Below are 17,842 nucleotides of genomic sequence, written 5' to 3'. Positions count from 1 at the left end.
ATCAGTCTCTTTGGAGACCTTTGAACTAATCAGACTTTATTGGACTTCAACGTTATCTCTTACACTGAATGTTGTACACTTTATTCTTTATCTGTATACTGCAATGGCTTGATTGTAATCATATGCAGTCTTTTCACTGCCTGGAAAACAAAAGCTATTCACTTACCCCATGACAATAATAAACTAATTAAAAATATTGTGCAGGCAAACACACACAGGGCAAATCTCCCTTCTCTGGATAACACTTGTATCTCTCCAACCCAGAGTGAAGAGAACAAAGCAAAAAAACTGCTGAGGCTACAATTCTGACATGAAAACATTGCCAGGCAGCATCTCATCATTTGACTGGGTAGTGAGCAAGCAGTTTGTCACGTTACACTAATAAACCAACACAAGTACTAGAATGGAGCTTTAATGTCTCCATTGAAGGGCAACGGTGTGCAGGCATAGATAGAGCACACAGTCAGACTCTTTTTCATGAGTTCATAAGTTATAGGAACAGAATTAGGCCATTTGGCCATTCAATCATGGCTGATCTATCTTTCCCTCTCAACCCCAATCTCCCGCCACCTCCCCATAACCCTGACACTTGTACTAATCAAGAATCTATCAATCTCTGCATTAAAAATATCCATTGACTTGGCCCCCAAGGCCTTCTGTGGCAATGAATTCCACAGATTCACCACCCTCTGACTCAATAAATTTATAGAAACATAGAAAATAGGTGCAGGAGTAGACCATTCGGCCCTTCGAGCCAGCACCACCATTCAATATGATTATGGCTGATCATCCAGAATTGGAATTCCTCCCCATCTAAAGGTACGTCCTTTTATTCTGAGGCTGTGACCTCTGGTCCTAGACTCTCCCACAAGTGGAAACATCCTCTCCATACGTACTCTATCCAGGCCTTTCACTATTTGGCAAGCCTCAATGAGGCTTATCCATTCAAATTCCAGCGAGTACAGGGCCAGCTTTCAGGATGTTAAAGTCTTACACTAGAGGCATAGCTGTAAGGTAAAAGGGGGGAAAGTTGAATGGAGATGTGGGGGCAAGTTTTTTTACGCAGAGCATAGTGGGGGCCTGGAGCGCATTGTCATGGGTGCTGGTGGAGGAAGCTGGTGGTTAAGAGGATTTTAGATTGCCACAAGAAGTGGAATTGGCACAGGTTCAGGAATTATGCAACGAAAGCAGAGAGGGTTGGAGATGCCCAGTAGGTCAGGCAGCACCCATGGGCAGAGAAACAGAGTTAGACCTTCGGGTCAAGGCCCCTCCATCAGAGCCAGGCAAGTAAGAATGATAAATGAAAACAGAGAATGCTGGAAACATTCAGCAGGGCAGCACAGCCTGTAGAAGTGCTGGCTCAGCGTCAGAGACCTGGTGTAGCAAAACCAGGCAGGTAGAGCAAAATGTTCTTTAATAACGAAACAACACTCGAACTACACGTGCATTTGGTCACGAATAAACGATCTAAGCTCCTGTCGTCGTGAGGAGCACTAGCTACTGAACATACTGGACAGCCCACAAACGAACTCCCGGTTACGTGACAGGCCCGACCAATGACGAGTGTTCTGAATACCCAGCTTCACCACTAGGTGCCGCTACACCAAGTTCAATCTTGACCTTGGGTGCTGAATGTGTGGAGTTTGCATGTTCTCCCGGTGGTCAACTTTGCCCCTCTCACCTTAAAGCTATGCTCTCTAGTCTTGGACACTTCCACCCTGCAGAAATGATTCTGCCTACTGTATCTAGGCCTTGCATAATGTTATATACTTCCATCACATCTCCCCTTAACCTTTGGTGTTCCAGAGAAAACAATCCAAGTTTGTCCCGCCTGTTCTTACTGCGAATACCCTCTAATCCAAGCATCATTTTGATAAACCTCTTCTACACCATGTCCAAAGCCTCCACATTCTTCCTGTAATTGACTGACCATTAGGCTCCCTGAAATTATGGCTATAGTCATGATGCCTTAAGGGCCTGTCCCAGTTGGGCGTCATTTGCGCGTCATTTATGCGACATCATTTACACGTCACGACGCATGATGTGCGTATGGTGCGCATTACGCGCGCATGGTAGGTGGTGACGTAGGCAGTGACGAACGGTCGCGCGTGGCGCCCCAGGATTTTGGGATGTACAAAATCTTTGCGCGCCATCTGCATTACGCGCAAATGACGCCCAAGTGGGACAGGTCCTTTACAGTGTGGAAACAGGCCCTTCAGCCCACTGGCCCAGGCCAGCAAACAGGCCCCCATCTCCACTAATTCCACCTGCCCGTGCTTGACCCATAAACCACTAAACCTATCCTAGCCATGTATCTGTCCAAATGTCTCTTAAACGTAACAATAGTACCTGCCTCAACTACCTCATTTGGCAGTTCCTCTTAAATGTTTCTCTCCTCACCTTAAACCTGCATCCTCGTGTTCTTGATTCCCCTACTCTGGGCAAAAGACCCTGAGTGTCGACCCGATCTAGTCCTCTCATGATTTTGTACACTTATTGATTGACTGTGTTTACCCAATCTGTTCCTCTCATGATCATGTATACCTCTATAAGGTTTCCGGTCGAGACCCTTCCGGTGGGCGGCGCGACTCACGTTGCAGCGGCCTCTGCAGTCCGTCTGTCTTTTTATTATTTTTTGTCGTGTTTCAATGTAGTTTTTAATTTTTTTGACGGGGTATGTGTGTGGGGGGCGGGGGGTGGGTTGGGGGAAACTTTTAAAATCTTTCCCCTGCACGGAGAACCCGACCTTTTCCTTGTCGGGTCTCCGTTGTCGTTGAGGCTGAGCACCGTGGAGCGGCCTCCAGCAGGAACGACCTAGGACACTAGTCGCGGAGCCTGCGGACCTACTCACCATCGTAGAGCTGGCTGAGTTCGGAGCGGGAGGAGCGGTGGTGGCGCACTGCTGCGACCCGACCCCGAAGATTCGGAAGCTTACCGCAGGTCTGGTAGACAGTAACACCGGGAGCCCGCGGGTCCCTGCTGGGAGACCGCTTTTCAGAGCTTCCGCAACGGCGACTTCTCCCGCCCGAGTTGCGGGGTTGAAGATGACCTGGAGCGGGGCCTTACATCACCGCCCCGCGCGGCTTGTTATGGCTGCGGGACTTTGCTAGAGCCCGCCGGGGGCTCCAACAACAAGACCCGGAACATGGCCTTGCATCACCCGGCGCGGCTTTAATGGCTGCGGGACAATTGCCATCGTCCGCCGGGGGCTTTGACTGACATCGGGAGGGGAATGGGGAGTGCAGGGGAGGGATAAGATTTTGCCTTCCATCACAGCGAGGAGGAGATGCGCTGTGATGGATGTTTGTGTAAATTGTGTTGTGTCTTGGTTCTTTCTTGTGTGTATGACTGCAGAAACAACATTTCTCATTGAGGTTCAAATGACAAATAAAATTGTATTGTATTGTATTGTAAGATGCCAAGTTCATCAGTTCCCAAGTTCCCTTTTATTACATTGATAAAATTCCGCTGTACTTTTTTCCCTGTCTAGTCCAACACTCTTCCGTTTTGGTCCAAACTCTCCGTTCTGTTGCAGTTGATGAGAGATTCAATTAGCAGCTTAAAAATACACACCACATAGTGACATTATCACTAGTGACTGGTTTGCAAGGTAATACTTTGTCCTCTATTCTGATGTTGAAACTGGTTTTCCATCCCCACCCCAGCTAGCAATCAGTAAAAAGACAACAAGATAAAACTAAACAGGTTGATCCAATCTGCTCTATCAGTTTATTAGGTATCATTTTTTTTTCTCACGGAGGTTGGCATTTGCTGTCACAAAGAACATTTGAGCACAGATGGAACTTTCAAGAGGCAATTTCACATGACCTCACTAAAGTAATTAGGTAAAATCACCGGAGATTAATGTAATATTTGAAAAGCTCTCTCATCAATGTCAATTCCACAAACAGATCCTGAAATTATTCACACCAATGAGATTGTCATGGAATGCTGTCTGTGTCCCATTGTTTTTCTGCCTTGCAACTCCCTGTGTCTTGATGATTGTCCCTCTATTTAGCTCCTGTCTCTCCTTCTCGGTCTTGTGCTTTATCTGTGTTTTGTATTTTATCAATGCCTTATATCTGGTCTCTCTTGCAGTTTTTGTCTCTTCACCTGTTCTATGAAACGCCTGCCGTGCTCTTTGACTCGTCTTGCGTTTAGCCTCAATGGCAGAATTTTAACTCTGTTGCCATGTCCATTTTGACTCTCTCACCTTGCATTTTGATTCTTGCCTTGCATTGGCCTCTCTTGCTGTTTATTTATTGTGTATATATGGTCTATGGTCTATAGACACACTGACCTTTTATCTTCTGTTTTGTATTGTCTGTCTGTGGAATTCTCTATCTTCTCTGCCTCAGAGGGCGGTGGAGGCCGGTTCTCTGGATGCTTTCAAGAGAGCTAGATAGGGCTCTTAAAAATAGCGGAGTCAGGGTATATGGGGAGAAGGCAGGAACGGGGTACTGATTGGGGATGATCAGCCATGATCACATTGAATGGCGATGCTGGCTCGAAGGGCCAAATGGCCTACTCCTGCACCTATTGTCTATTGTCTATTGTATTATGTTTACATATTCTGTTGTGCTGCAGTAAATCAGAATTTCATTGTCCTATCTGGGACACATGACAATAAAACTCTCTTGACTTGCTGGGTGTTCTAACTCTATTGCCATCCATCTTGACTCCCATGCTTTGCATTTTGACTCCCTTCCTTTTCATTTTGACTCTCTTGACTTCCATCATAGGTTTCATGCGCTAGGATGTCTCTGCTGCTCGTCTCTCTTCGACATCCTGTTGAGCCATCACCCTACTGCTCACTGACTGTCACCGTTTACTGATTAAACATCACCTTGATTATAAAATTCTCAGTCGTTTTCACATCCCTCCATTGCCTCACCTTTCTCCCCACTGCTGTAATCTCTTCCATCCTTATAACCCTCCCAGATATTTGTGCACCCTGCTTTTGGCTTGTTGAGCATGTGTGGATTGAGTCCTTCCACCTGTGGAAGCTGAGCCACCAAATGTCAAGACCCTAAGCTCTAGTTCTTCCCCTAAACCTGCCCGTCTTTACCTCACTTTCTTCTTTGAACCGGTCTCCTTGGTTACTTGTTCCAATATTGGACCCATACCTGAGGAAGGATGTGCTGGTGTTGGAGAGGGTCCGGAGTAGATTTATGAGCTTGATACAGAGAATGATTAGGTTAATGTATGATGATCATTTGATGGCACTGGGCATGTACTCGCTGGAGTTTAGAAGGATGAGGGGGGCCTCATTTAAACTTTACTGAATAGTGAACGGCCTGAATAGAGTGGATGTGGAGAGGATGTTTCCACTAGGGGGAGAGTCTAGGACCGGAGGCCTTAGCCTCAGAATTAAAGGAAGTACCTTTAGAAAGGAGATGAGGAGGAATTTCTTTAGTCAGAGGGTGGTGAATTTGTGGAATTCATTGCCACAGATATCTGTGGAGGCCACGCTATTGGGTATTTTTAAGGTGGAGATTGACATATTCATGATTAATATGGGTGTCAGGGGCTATGGGGAGAAGGCAGAAGAATGAGCGTAGAGACAGAGGGGTGTAAAATGAGGGTAGAAGCAAAAGGTAGCAAGGTAAAAAGTAAAAGTGGCAGGCAGACAAATCCAGGGCAAAAATCAAAAAGGACCACTTTTCAACATAATTGTATAAGGGGTAAGAGTGTTGTAAAAACAAGCCTGAAGGCTTTGCGTCTCAATGCAAGGAGCATTCGTAATAAGGTGGATGAGTTGAATGTGCAGATAGCTATTAATGACTATGATATAGTTGGGATCACGGAGACATGGCTCCAGGGTGACCAAGGCTGGGAGCTGAACATTCAGGGATATTCAATATTCAGGAGGGATAGACAGAAAGGGAAAGGAGGTGGGGTAGCATTGCAGGTTAGAGAGCAGATTAACGCAATAGAAAGGAAGGACATTAGCTTGGAGGATGTGGAATCGATATGGGTAGAGCTGCGAAACACTAAGGGGCAGAAAACGCTAGTGGGAGTTGTGTAAAGGCCACCTAACAGTAGTAGTGGAGTTGGGGATGGCATCAAACAGGAAATTAGAAATGCGTGTAAAGGTAAAACAATTATAATGAGTGACTTCAATCTACATATAGATTGGGTGAATCAAATTGGCAAGGGTGCTGCGGAAGAGGATTTCTTGGAATGTTTGCGGGATAGTTTTCTAAACCAACATGTAGAGGAACCAACGAGAGAGCAGGCTATTCTAGATTGGTTATTGAGTAATGAGGAAGGGTTAGTTAGCAGTCTTGTGCGTGGCCCCTTGGGCAAGAGTGACCATAATATGGTTGAGTTCTTCATTAGAATGGAGAGTGAGATTGTTAATTCAGAAAGAAGGGTCCTGAACTTAAAGAAAGGTAACTTTGAAGGTATGAGACGTGAATTGGCCAAGATAGACTGGCAATTGATTCTTAATGGGTTGACGGTGGATATGCAATGGAAGGCATTTAAAGACTGCATGGATGAACTACAACAATTGTTCATCCCAGTTTGGCAAAAAAATAAATCAGGGAAGGTAGTGCATCCGTGGATAACAAGAGAAATCAGGGATAGTATCAAAACAAAAGATGATGCGTACAAATTAGCCAGAAAAAGCAGCCTACCAGAGGACTGGGAGAAATTCAGAGTCCAGCAGAGGAGGACAAAGGGCTTAATTAGGAAAGGGAAAATAGATTATGAAAGAAAACTGGCAGGGAACATAAAAACTGATTGCAAAAGCTTTTATAGATATGAGAAGAGAAAAAGATTAGTTAAAACAAATGTAATAATAATAAATTTTATTTATGGGCGCCTTTCAAGAGTCTCAAGGACACCTTACAAAAATTTAGCAGGTAGAGGAAAAACATGTAATAAATACAAACTTAAAGCACACGGTATTGGGGGTTCAGTATTGATGTGGATAGAGAACTGGCTGGCAGGCAGGAAGCAAAGAGTAGGAGTAAGCGGGTCCTTTTCACAATGGCAGACTGTGACTACTGGGGTACGAGGGAATTGAATGCAACATCTCCAAGTCTGCAGATGACATGAAGCTGGGGGGCATTGTTAGCTGTGAGGAGGATGCTCGGAGGCTGCAAGGTGACTTGGATAGGCTGGGTGAGTGGGCAAATGCATGGCAGATGCAGTATAATGTAGATAAATGTGAGGTTATCCACTTTAGTGGCAAAAACAGGAAAATAGACTATTATCTGAATGGTGGCCGATTAGGAAAGGGGGAGATGCAACGAAACCTGGGTGTCATGGTACACCAGTCATTAAAAGTAGGCATGCAGGTGCAGCAGGCAGTGAAGAAGGCGAATGGTATGTTAGCATTCATAGCAAAAGGATTTGAATATAGGAGCATGGAGGTTCTACTGCAGTTGTACAGGATCTTGGTGAGACCACACCTGGAGTATTGCGTACAGTTTTGGTCTCCTAATCTGAGGAAAGACATTCTTGCCATCGAGGGAGTACAGAGAAAGTTCACCAGACTGATTCCTGGGATGTCAGGACTTTCATATGAAGAAAGACTGGACAGACTTGGCTTGTACTCGCTAGAATTTAGAAGATTGAGGGGGGATCTTATAGAAACTTACAAAATTCTTAAGGGGTTGGACAGGCTAGATGCAGGAAGATTGTTCCCGGTGTTGGGGAAGTCCAGAACAAGGGGTCACAGTTTAAGGATAAGGGGGAAATCTTTTAGGACCGAGATGAGGAAAACATTTTTCACACAGAGAGTGGTGAATCTCTGGAATTCTCTGCCACAGAAGGTAGTTGAGGCCAGTTCATTGGCTATATTTAAGAGGGAGTTAGATGTGGCCCTTGTGGCTAAAGGGATCAGGGGGTATGGAGAGAAGGCGGGTACAGGATACTGAGTTGGATGATCAGCCATGATCATATTGAATGTCGGTGCAGGCTCGAAGGGCCGAATGGCCTACTCCTGCACCTAATTTCTATGTTTCTATGTTAATGGGGTTGAGAGGCAAAGATAGATCAGCCTAATTCAGCTCCTCTGACTTATGAACTTAGGGACTTATGTATATCTTCTTACGCTGTTTGGTGTCATATGTAGCCTGAAAAGGATAGATAGGGTAGACAGTCAGAACCTTTTTTTCCCAGAAAATGTCATAAACTAGAAGTATTTAACTTTAAGGTGTGAGGGACAATGATTAACGGAGATGTTCAGGCAAGCTTTTTACACAGAGGGTAGAGGGTGCCAGGAACGTGCTTCCAGGGGTGTGGTGGAGGCAGAAACAATGGTGCCATTCAATCGGCTTTTAGATAGTGCAGGAAAATGCAAGGAATGGAAGGATATGCATCATGTGCAGGCAGATGAAACGGTCTTAGCTTGGAATCATGTTCACCACAGACCTTGTGGGCCGAAGGGCCTGTTTCAGTGCTGTACTTATCTATGTTCTATGTACTCTTGTCGCAATTACTTGCAAAACTGAGTCAGCAACCAGAAACTTTGCGATAAGCTAAGAACTGTGTGAATGTCTGAAGGGTCCCGACCTGAAATGTCACCCATCCTTTTTCTCCAAAGATGTTGCCTGACCCGCTGAGTTACTCCAGCACATTTTGACCAACTGTATGATAAATATTGGCCTGTTCCTGTGCTATACTGTTCTATGGTGTAACACTCTTTAGTTTAGTTTAGAAATTCAGCACGGAAACAGGCCCTTCGGCCCACCGAGGCCGCGCCGACCAGCAATCACACCGTACACTGTACACTATCCTACACGCTGGGGACAATTTTATAATGTTACCGAAGCCAATTAACCAACAAACCTGTACGTCTTTGGAATGTGGGAGGAAACCAGAGCAGAGCGAGTAAACTCACGCAGTCACGGGGAGAATGTACAAAGTCTGTACAGACAGCATCCGTATAAAGGATCAAACCCGGGTCCCTAGCGCTATAAGGTAGCAACTCTACCGCTGTGCCACCATGCAGCCGAAAGACTCGGAAATATTTAACACAAGAGAACCTTGGGAAACTTTATAGCAGTATCTCACAGTCTCCTAACTATCAGCAGTAATCACCTACACACCCCAAAACACAGCAGGATGAAACGGAAAATGCAGTGAAACCCTCCCCCCATCTCCTCACTGAATTTCAGGGCTATGTCAATTCATGGTTTCAACATCCCAAAGACAACTGTGATATGTGCAGCACTCAATCAACCCTCCTGAACTTATCATTATAACCTCTAATTCCCCCTCTCGACAAAAGAGTTATCTAGTTTTTTCTGTAGATAAGGAGAGATTCTGTGGAGAGGAGAATCATTTAATCTCTATTGTTAATTCCGTACTATGTGCACTGGTTTTCCAGATAAGAGTTTTCCTTGAACGTACTGCTTTCATGAACACGCTGCATCTCATTGTGTTGCACAACTATCTACATTCCAAAGTTCATCTTTAGTTTAGTTTAGAAATGCAGAGCAAAAACAGGCCCACCTAGTCCCCGCCAAGCAGCGATCCCTGTACACTAACGATATCCCACACACATCAGGGACAATTTACAATTATACCAAGCCAATCAACCTGCAAACAACTACATGTTTGGAGTGTGGGAAGAAACCGGAGATCCCGGAGAAAACCAACAGAGGGCACGGTTATACCGTACAAACTCCGTATAGACAGCACTCGTAGTGTGGAATGACCCCGGGTCCCTGGCATTGGAAGGCAGCAACTCTACCACTGGACCACCTGGCCACTTCTAAGTCTTCCTCCTATAAACTCACATATTGTTCTTTGTATCCATATTCTAATGGGCCTGTCCCACTTAGGGCAATTTTTAGGCGAGTGCAGGAGACTCTGAGCTCGCCAAATGCTCGCCACATGGTCACCACGTGTTCGCTGGTGGTCTCTGGTGAGTCTCCTTCATGGGCGCGAGGAGTTCCCGCATTCTGGGAACTAGTCGTGGCCCCAGTATGGTCGCCGCAAATTTTCCAACACGTTGAAAAATTTTCTGCGACCAAAAATTGGTCGTCATGGAGAAAATCGATAATCCTCTAGTCGTAGGTGCCGTTGTAGTGGGGTCGCCATGTAGTTATGGGTAGTCGTACGTAGTCATAGGTAGTTTTACTTAATCGCCTTTACTGACCGGTCATTTTCATTGTCTCATTGGGGAAAAAAAAAGTAAGCAGGACTTTTCAGAACCAAGGATAACCGACCGGTAATGTTAAATGTCCGCCGAACTTCACAGCTGTGTATCTCTGGCTTATTAAAAGTTGTATGGCTTCTTAAAAGTTGTCTCCACTTCTTTTTCCCCCCTTCTCCCCCCCTCTCCCCCCCTTCTCAAGGACTTATCGTACACTGTGCTAACCGTCTTAATTACAGCGCCAAATCTCCTGTTCATCGCGGTGTGTGTCTGTATCACCTTGGCTTTGTACCGTGTGAATTTCAGACAGCACGCCCCCGCTTGCCCTGGCCCCTGCCTTTGCGATGTGTTTGTGTTTGTGTGTGGTCCACTCTGACAGTCGCCGTTCAAGTTCCCGGTTTTTCAGGCAACTGCCGGCAACTTGACAGTCGCCGACAGTCTGCTGAAAAATCGTCTAAGTGGGACAGGCCCATTAAGCTACTACAATATGACAAATGAGGTCATACCAATAGTTTTGTTCATGATTTCAACTTTAAATTAATACTATCAAGGGTATGCTTTCAGGAACCAGAGGACATGGGTTTAAGGTGAGGGGTGAAAGATTTAATAGGAAGCCGAGAGGCAACGTTTTAACGCTTAAGTTGGTAGGTATATGGAATGGACTGCTGGAGGAGATAGTTGAGACAGGTAATTTCACAGGAACAGGTTCTTCAGGCCACAGCGTCTTTGCCAAACATAATGCCAAGATAAACTAATCTCATCTGCAAGTAATCCATACCCCTCAATTTCCAGCATATCCATGTGCCTATGTAAAAGCCTCTTAAATGCCACTCTGTGTTCACCACTGCCTCTAACTGTGTGTTCCAGACACCCACCACCCTCTGTGTAAAAAACTTGCCCCACACATTTCCTTTAGACTTTGCCCCTCTCACCATAAAGTCATGCCCTCTAGTGTTTGTCACTTCCATCCTGGGAAAAAACTTTGGACTGTCTATCCTATCAGGTGACCATCAGGGGCGCCGGGGAGATTTTTTCACCTTTTTGTTATTTTTAGCGTCTGTTTAAAGTTTGTTTTTATGTTCTTCAGTTTGTTTTATGTGGGGGAAGGGGAGGGGGGGATCGGGGGAAACAAGTTCTTACCTTCCCGGAGAGGTGATCAAGTTTCAGATCACATTCTCCGACCTCTGCGGCCTACCATCACTGGAGCTGGGAGCCGGCTTGGACTGTCGTGAGCCCCACTGCGGGGCGCGGACTTAACATCGGAACGGATCCCTTGCCTGGGATCGCTCCCACCGCGGCCTGCGGACTTACCATCAAGGGCTCACAGTCTCGGGAGAGGCCGAGTCGGGAGCTCCAACGCCGCAGAAAGTTCGACCAGCCATGACACGAGGTTCGATCGCCCAGCACGGGGGATGCAGGAGCTGAACGCCTCGACGCGGAGGGCCCGAACGCCGCCGGCTACGGGAGTCAAGATCGTCCGGGGGTTCGAGGCCCACGACCGAGAAAGAACAAAAGGAAGGACTTGAACTCTATTTCGCCTTCCATCACAGTGAGGAATGTGTAGGAGTCACTGCGGTGGATATTCATGTTAAAATGTGTTTTTGAGTGATTTGTTGCTTTTAATTGTATAACTGACCTGCCCAGTCAAATTCCTCGTATGTTGCAAAACATACTTGGCGAATAAAATCTGATCCTTATTCTGATTCTGATCTACACCTCTCACACATTTATATACTTCCAGCAGATCTCCCCTCAGCCTCCAACGTTCTGGAGGACAAATCAAATTTTGTCCAATCTCACCTAATAGCTAGTACCCTCTAATCCAGATATGAATCATTTGAAAAAAAAAATCATCTTTTGCTAAATGTGTCCCCTCTCCAAGGTGCACAACGGCATGCCTTTGACTCGAGGTGTGTTTCCTTGAACATTTCTAAATTGGTATCAATTTTCCATTGACAAATCTACCATTGTGCTCTGCCCAGATACCTGGGGGCTTGTTAACCTCTCCTCCAGTAGTCACTTGGCTTCTTCCAAGATCTGATACTATCAGGCAAGCTAATGTGTGTGGTGGATGTTTAATTGGTGTTTATTGTATGTTTTGTTATTATTGATTCTGTGTATGACTGCAGGCAACATAGTTTCGTTCAGACCGTAAGGTCTGAATGACAATAAAGGATCTATCTATCTATCTAATGGGGTGTGAACCTACTCTGGGAACTACTGCAGATGCTGGAAATCTGAGATAAACACAAAGAATACTGAAAGGGGTCAGCAGGTTAGGGATCTGGGGGTGGGGTTCCAGAACCAGGGGCACAGTTTAAGAATAAGAGGTGGGCCATTTTGGACTATGATGAGGAAAAACCTTTTCACCCAGAGAGTTGTGAATCTTAGCAATTCACGATGTATTCAAGAAAGAGTTAGATTTAGCTCTTCGGGCTAACGGAATTAGGGGATATGGGGAAAAAGCAGGAACGGGGTATTGAATCTGGATGATCAGCCATGATCATACTGAATGGCGTTGCTGGCTCAAGGGCCGAATGGCCTCCTCCTGCACCTAATTTCTATGTTTCTATCTCATCCGTGAAAAAAGAAAGAGACTGAATGTTTCAGATTGAAGACACTTTGTTGGAAACTTTCATTTTTGTTCTGGCACATTGACTTTGTTGCTCTCTCGAAGATAGACTTAAAGTGCTGGAGTAACTCAGTGGGTCAGGCAGCAACTGTGGAGAAAAAGAATCAGCGACGTTTTGGGTCGGAACCCTTCTACAATCTTTCAACCCTTCATTAGCTCTCCATAGATGCTGCTTACAATAAATAATGATGACAGCAAATACCAGGGAAACTAGCCCTTGGCTAGTAATCCATGGATTCAGGTTGCTGCCCCCAATTTTGAAATTATACATCTTTAAAACCAGGGAAATAAGAATGAATGTTGCTGTCTAACAATTGCCATGCTGGCCGTCGAGACGCGAGGAAGTGAAGATGCTGGAATCTTGTGCAAGACACAGAATGCCGGAGGTACTCAGCGGGTCAGGCAGCATCTGTAGAGGGACAGGTGACGTTTTGGGTCAGGGCCCTCCTTCAGGCTGATTCAGTATAAAGAAAGCTTAAGAAAAGAGCCTGACCTGAAATGTTGTCTGTCTCCACAAATGCTACCTGGCCCACTGAGTGCCTTCAGCACAGTGCCAGCTCATAGAGCCAGAGACCCAGGTTCGATCCTGACCTCAGGTGCTGTCCGTGTGCAGTTTGCACGTCTTCCGGGTGCTCCGATTTCCTCCCACATTGTAAAGACGTGCGGGTTCGTAGATTAATTGGCCTTTGTAAAATCGTTCCTAGTGTGTAGGGAGTGGATGAGAAAGTGGGATGACATAGAACTAGTGTGAACAGGTGATCACTGGTCGCTGTGGACCCTGTGGGTCAACGGGCCTGTTTCCATGCTGTATGGGGGATCCATGTGGGGATCAGATGCTGCCTGGGGTCCCACAGAGGCTGAGCTTGTGGATTGGACACGGCCTGTAGCGGCACGGTGTGGCGGAGCAGCGGTGGAGGCCATCGACAAGCAAAACCGACCCAGCAAAACTGACCCAGTGCTGCCGCTGGGACAACAGACCTTTATGGCCATTAAGACTCTACATTTTTAAGAACTTGGAAACCTGAAGGGTGCAAGTTCATGTCATAGGAGCAGAATTAGGCAATTCGGCCCATCGAGTCTACTATGCCATTCAATCATGGCTGATCTATCTTTCCCTCTCAACCCCATTCTCCTGCCTTTTCCCAAGTTGGTGCCAGAAACGTGGCGACTCTTCTGTACGGTCTCAGTGTCATCTACGATCTAACACTCTTGTACTCAAGTATGATTGTGCCTATGCGTAGTAAGATTTTTACTGAACTGTATGCAAAAAATAAAATCACTATTTTACCTAGGTACATGTGACAATAAGTACCATGGAACCTAACGTGGTCGCTTGAGCCGTACGGCCTCGCGGGGCCGGTCCTTTGATCGCCGGAGCCGTATGGAGTTGTGCGGAGCTGGTATGCACATCACGCGGGGCTCCAAAAAACTGACACTGTCCAAATATCCCGTGCGGCAACGGCCTGTTGGCCCGCAGCCGCATTGAGGCCGTTCGCAGCGCCTCGACGGGCATATGCAGCGTCTCGACGGCATACACAGCGTCTGGACACCGTACGCAGCGTCTGGACGACGTACGCCTAGCACGTGGCGTTGCGTGATGACGTAAACCGCCCGACGCCATGCAACGTCTAAATTCAGTCGGCCCGCCTCCTGCCCAGTTGATTGGTGAGTATGATGTCGGGACCAGCTCCATACGGCTCCGCGGTTGGAGGTGGGACCGGCCCCGTGAGGCCGTACACCTCAAGCCACCACGTTTGGTCGCACTCGCAGCATGCAGTCACATGCTGGTGAGACAGGCCCCTTAAACTAAACATTTTTGTGCAGTTCAAAATGAACATCTATAATCTAGAGGCATTTAAATTGTGCAAGAAGGAACTGCAGATGCTGGTTGAAACCAGACATTACTCAATGGGTCAGACAGCATCTCTAGAGAAAAGGTAGAGGTGATGTTTCGGGTCGAGACCCTTCTTCAGACTAATTCTTCATTCTCCAGTCTGAAGAAGGGTCTCGACCTGAAACGTCACCAATTCCCTTTCCCCATAGATGCTGTCTGACCCGCCGAGTTACCCTAGCTTTTTGTGTCTACCTTCGGCATTTAAACTGTGTTACTTCTGTAATCAAAACAATTAACAGGAAGCTTTTGAATGTGATAGTTTACACTGGACTTACTGAAAGACATTGGGGCCAAAGACTGTGGCGAGGTTGTAGACAGTCATTCGATTACTCCTGTGGGCAGCAGCCACCCGAGTCAGGAAATGGCACAGAAACTTCAGCAGACCGTAATTCACTTCGGGAAGCTGCTTCAGAAGCGCTTGTAACTCTTCCCGACTCCCGCCGTGGTCTGGAATGTAAACAAGAAAGCACATTCTATGAGCTGGAGTAAAGATAATTATATATGTACATGTCTCTGATGAATTGATTGAATCCAGATTGAATCCTGGAATAGCAAAGGCAGATTAAATTTATTCCAGCTGCCAATGACACAATCCCATTAATCCCACTTCCTGCTCTCTCCCTATATCCCTACATTTAATTTCCCGTCAAATGCCCTATCCAGTGTCCCCCTGAATTTGCCCAAATTACTCTGCTTCCATGTTGTCCTGTATTTCCATTTTGAGTAAATGGAATATAGTTTGAATATAGTTCTCACCATTCTATTAGACGTTCCATAGACTAAATCTAATTCCGCAAAGGGGTAGACTTGAACCAGACAGCACTTTATCTTATTCACGGCCTGGTGATAGAGGGGGAAGAAGCTGTTCTACAGTCTGTTGCTGTGTGCTTTCAATCTTCTGTGCCTTCTGCTGGACGGGGAGAAGAAGGAATGATTGGGGTGGGACAATCTCTTTGATTAAGTAGGTTGCTTTTCCGAAGCAGGGTGAAGGGAGTAAATGGTGGGAAGTCTGGTCTGTGTGATGTATTTTGCAGTGGGAATACCAAAATTGTACAGATTCACAATCGATTTCCCAGTACACTTGGTTCCAGGGCCTTGCCGTATTATCCGTTTTGCTGGGACCAAGATACCTGGCCGCAAAGTCGGCCGCTGAAGTTGGCAACGGGAAGGAATTTGCCCGTCCGGCTGGGTCAGAGTTCCAGAGCCCCGTCACATCTGGCCTGGGCACCACATTTTCCGGGAGGGATTCTATGTGCGCTCGGTCTCATAATTTTGTTCAGATTAAAGGAGGCACCGGACCACCAGTTGCCGGCAAATCGTTGGTGGACCCATATAATGCTAAAGAAGATAGAACCATGCCAATAGACCACTCAGCCTTTAGTCATTATCACATATCTTTGTAAGTTGAAGACACAAGGAACTGTACATGCTGGGATCTTGAGCAAATCACACAGTGTTGGAGGAACTCAGCCAGCCAGGCAGCATCTGGGGACTGGATAGGTGACGTTTCGGGTCTATACGTGAGTTTGCTGCATTTCCTATAGTTCAACAATGGAACTTTAAAATCACTTCACCTGAAATTAAAGCACTTTGAGGACAGTCTCACAGGGATGTATAAAACGTGCAAAATAAATCTATCAAGCTTTTGCTTTGTGATTTTATTTTGCAATAACTGTTGCAATAGCTGGAATGCGCAATTTCATTGACAAAAATAACTGCGTGATAACAGAGCCTGATATAAATTTATTGTTGAATAACACACATTATGGACATACAATTCTGTGCTGTGCTGTAAAACTAAGATAGTCCCTTTATCTAAATTATACCTGCCTTGCTGTTAAATTAAGTCCAAATTCGACAGATACTAATCCCATGCTCTGAAATGTGCTGAGATATTCCAACCATGTGCATTTCAGAGTCAAGAGTATTTTATTTTTATGTCCCAAACAGAGCAATGAAATTCTTACTTGCAGCAGCCCCACAGTATATGTAAACATAGTACTCTGTAAAGAATGGGTGACGTTTCAGGTCGAGACCCTTCTTCAGACTGACCCAAAATGTCACCCATTCCTTCTCTCCAGACATGCTGCCTGTCCTGCTGAGTTACTCCAGTATTTTGTGTCCACCCTCAATTTAAACAAGCATCTGCAGTTCTTTCCTACATACATACATATATATACCTACACATACACACACATATATAAACATACTAATGTATGTGTTTATTTAAATATATATATAAATAAACAAATCCTTAAATTCCGACAGCTGAGTAACCTCAATTGGTCCCTTGATCGCGCTGTCGGAATTTAAGGATTTGCGGGAAGCGGCTGACATGAGTGAGGCCGGCGAGTGGCAGGAGAGAGGTTTTCAGACGGAGAGGTGAGTGGGGGCAGAAGGAACTGAGGTGGTGGCCAGTTCCGATGTCAGGTCCCGGCGGCTGCTCGCAGCCATTTGAGCTACTTCTCCCCCCGGCCACAATGCAATGGCTCCGCACCCGGAGCGTCCCGGCAAGTGAGTTGCTGGCATGATCCCCGACCCCCTCTTTCTCAACGCTCCTGCCCTCCACGCAACTTTACCCCGGGCCAGACTCCCCACACGCTGTGAAAGGAACTCTTCCCTCCTCAGCGGCGCTGTCCTGTTACAGCCGCTTCCCATCAGCTGCCAGCAATGAGGGATAGACTTGGCTATCCCTCAGTACAACAACATCGTTCTTGATGTTGTTGTACTGAGCGATAGCCAAGTCTATCTTTCTTGGCTAACAACCTCCCAACTTCGGCTTCCAAGATACATGTAAATTTTCGTGCCGTATTTTTGGGTAAAAAATAGCGCCTTCATTTCCGGGAAATACGGTATTTAAAAACATATAGCTCAAAGAAATTTACTTACCACATCATTTGCACACGAACTCCATTCTTCTCTTTGTTTCTTAAGATACTCTTAAGATAATGGCAATCCATGTTTGAAAAACCCACCAAGAAACTTGCGCTGCGCATGCGCAGTAGGCTGCTGCACCTGCACAGTACACAGTCCATGCTGCAAAGGCAGAATTTCAGCTGCCTTCATTACCCTGGAAATTGACGGCTTGAAGCAGCGTCGACGGCACGTCAGCTGCACAGACCTTCGCGTGTGACATGTACTGCGGATGAAAGGCACCGAGAATTATGCCTACCTAAGAGATCGATCTCTTAGGTAGGCATTA

The 17,842-nt window shown here is 46.1% G+C and overlaps 1 protein-coding gene across 2 annotated transcripts in view; it reads right to left on the bottom strand.

Annotated features, from left to right (window-relative positions):
- The window catches only part of fam13a (family with sequence similarity 13 member A), a 229,745-nt gene that overhangs the window by 165,361 nt on the left and 46,542 nt on the right, over positions 1 to 17,842 (bottom strand). For both annotated transcript variants that reach the window (XM_055641629.1, XM_055641636.1), the window contains exon 4: positions 14,916 to 15,087. In XM_055641629.1, coding sequence (XP_055497604.1) covers positions 14,916 to 15,087 — 172 coding nt within the window. The remainder of the gene's footprint in view (positions 1 to 14,915; positions 15,088 to 17,842) is intronic.

This window comes from Leucoraja erinacea, chromosome 1 (assembly GCF_028641065.1).
Source record: "Leucoraja erinacea ecotype New England chromosome 1, Leri_hhj_1, whole genome shotgun sequence".
Lineage (NCBI taxonomy): Eukaryota > Metazoa > Chordata > Chondrichthyes > Rajiformes > Rajidae > Leucoraja > Leucoraja erinaceus.
This window is presented reverse-complemented; position numbering and strand designations above follow the sequence as displayed.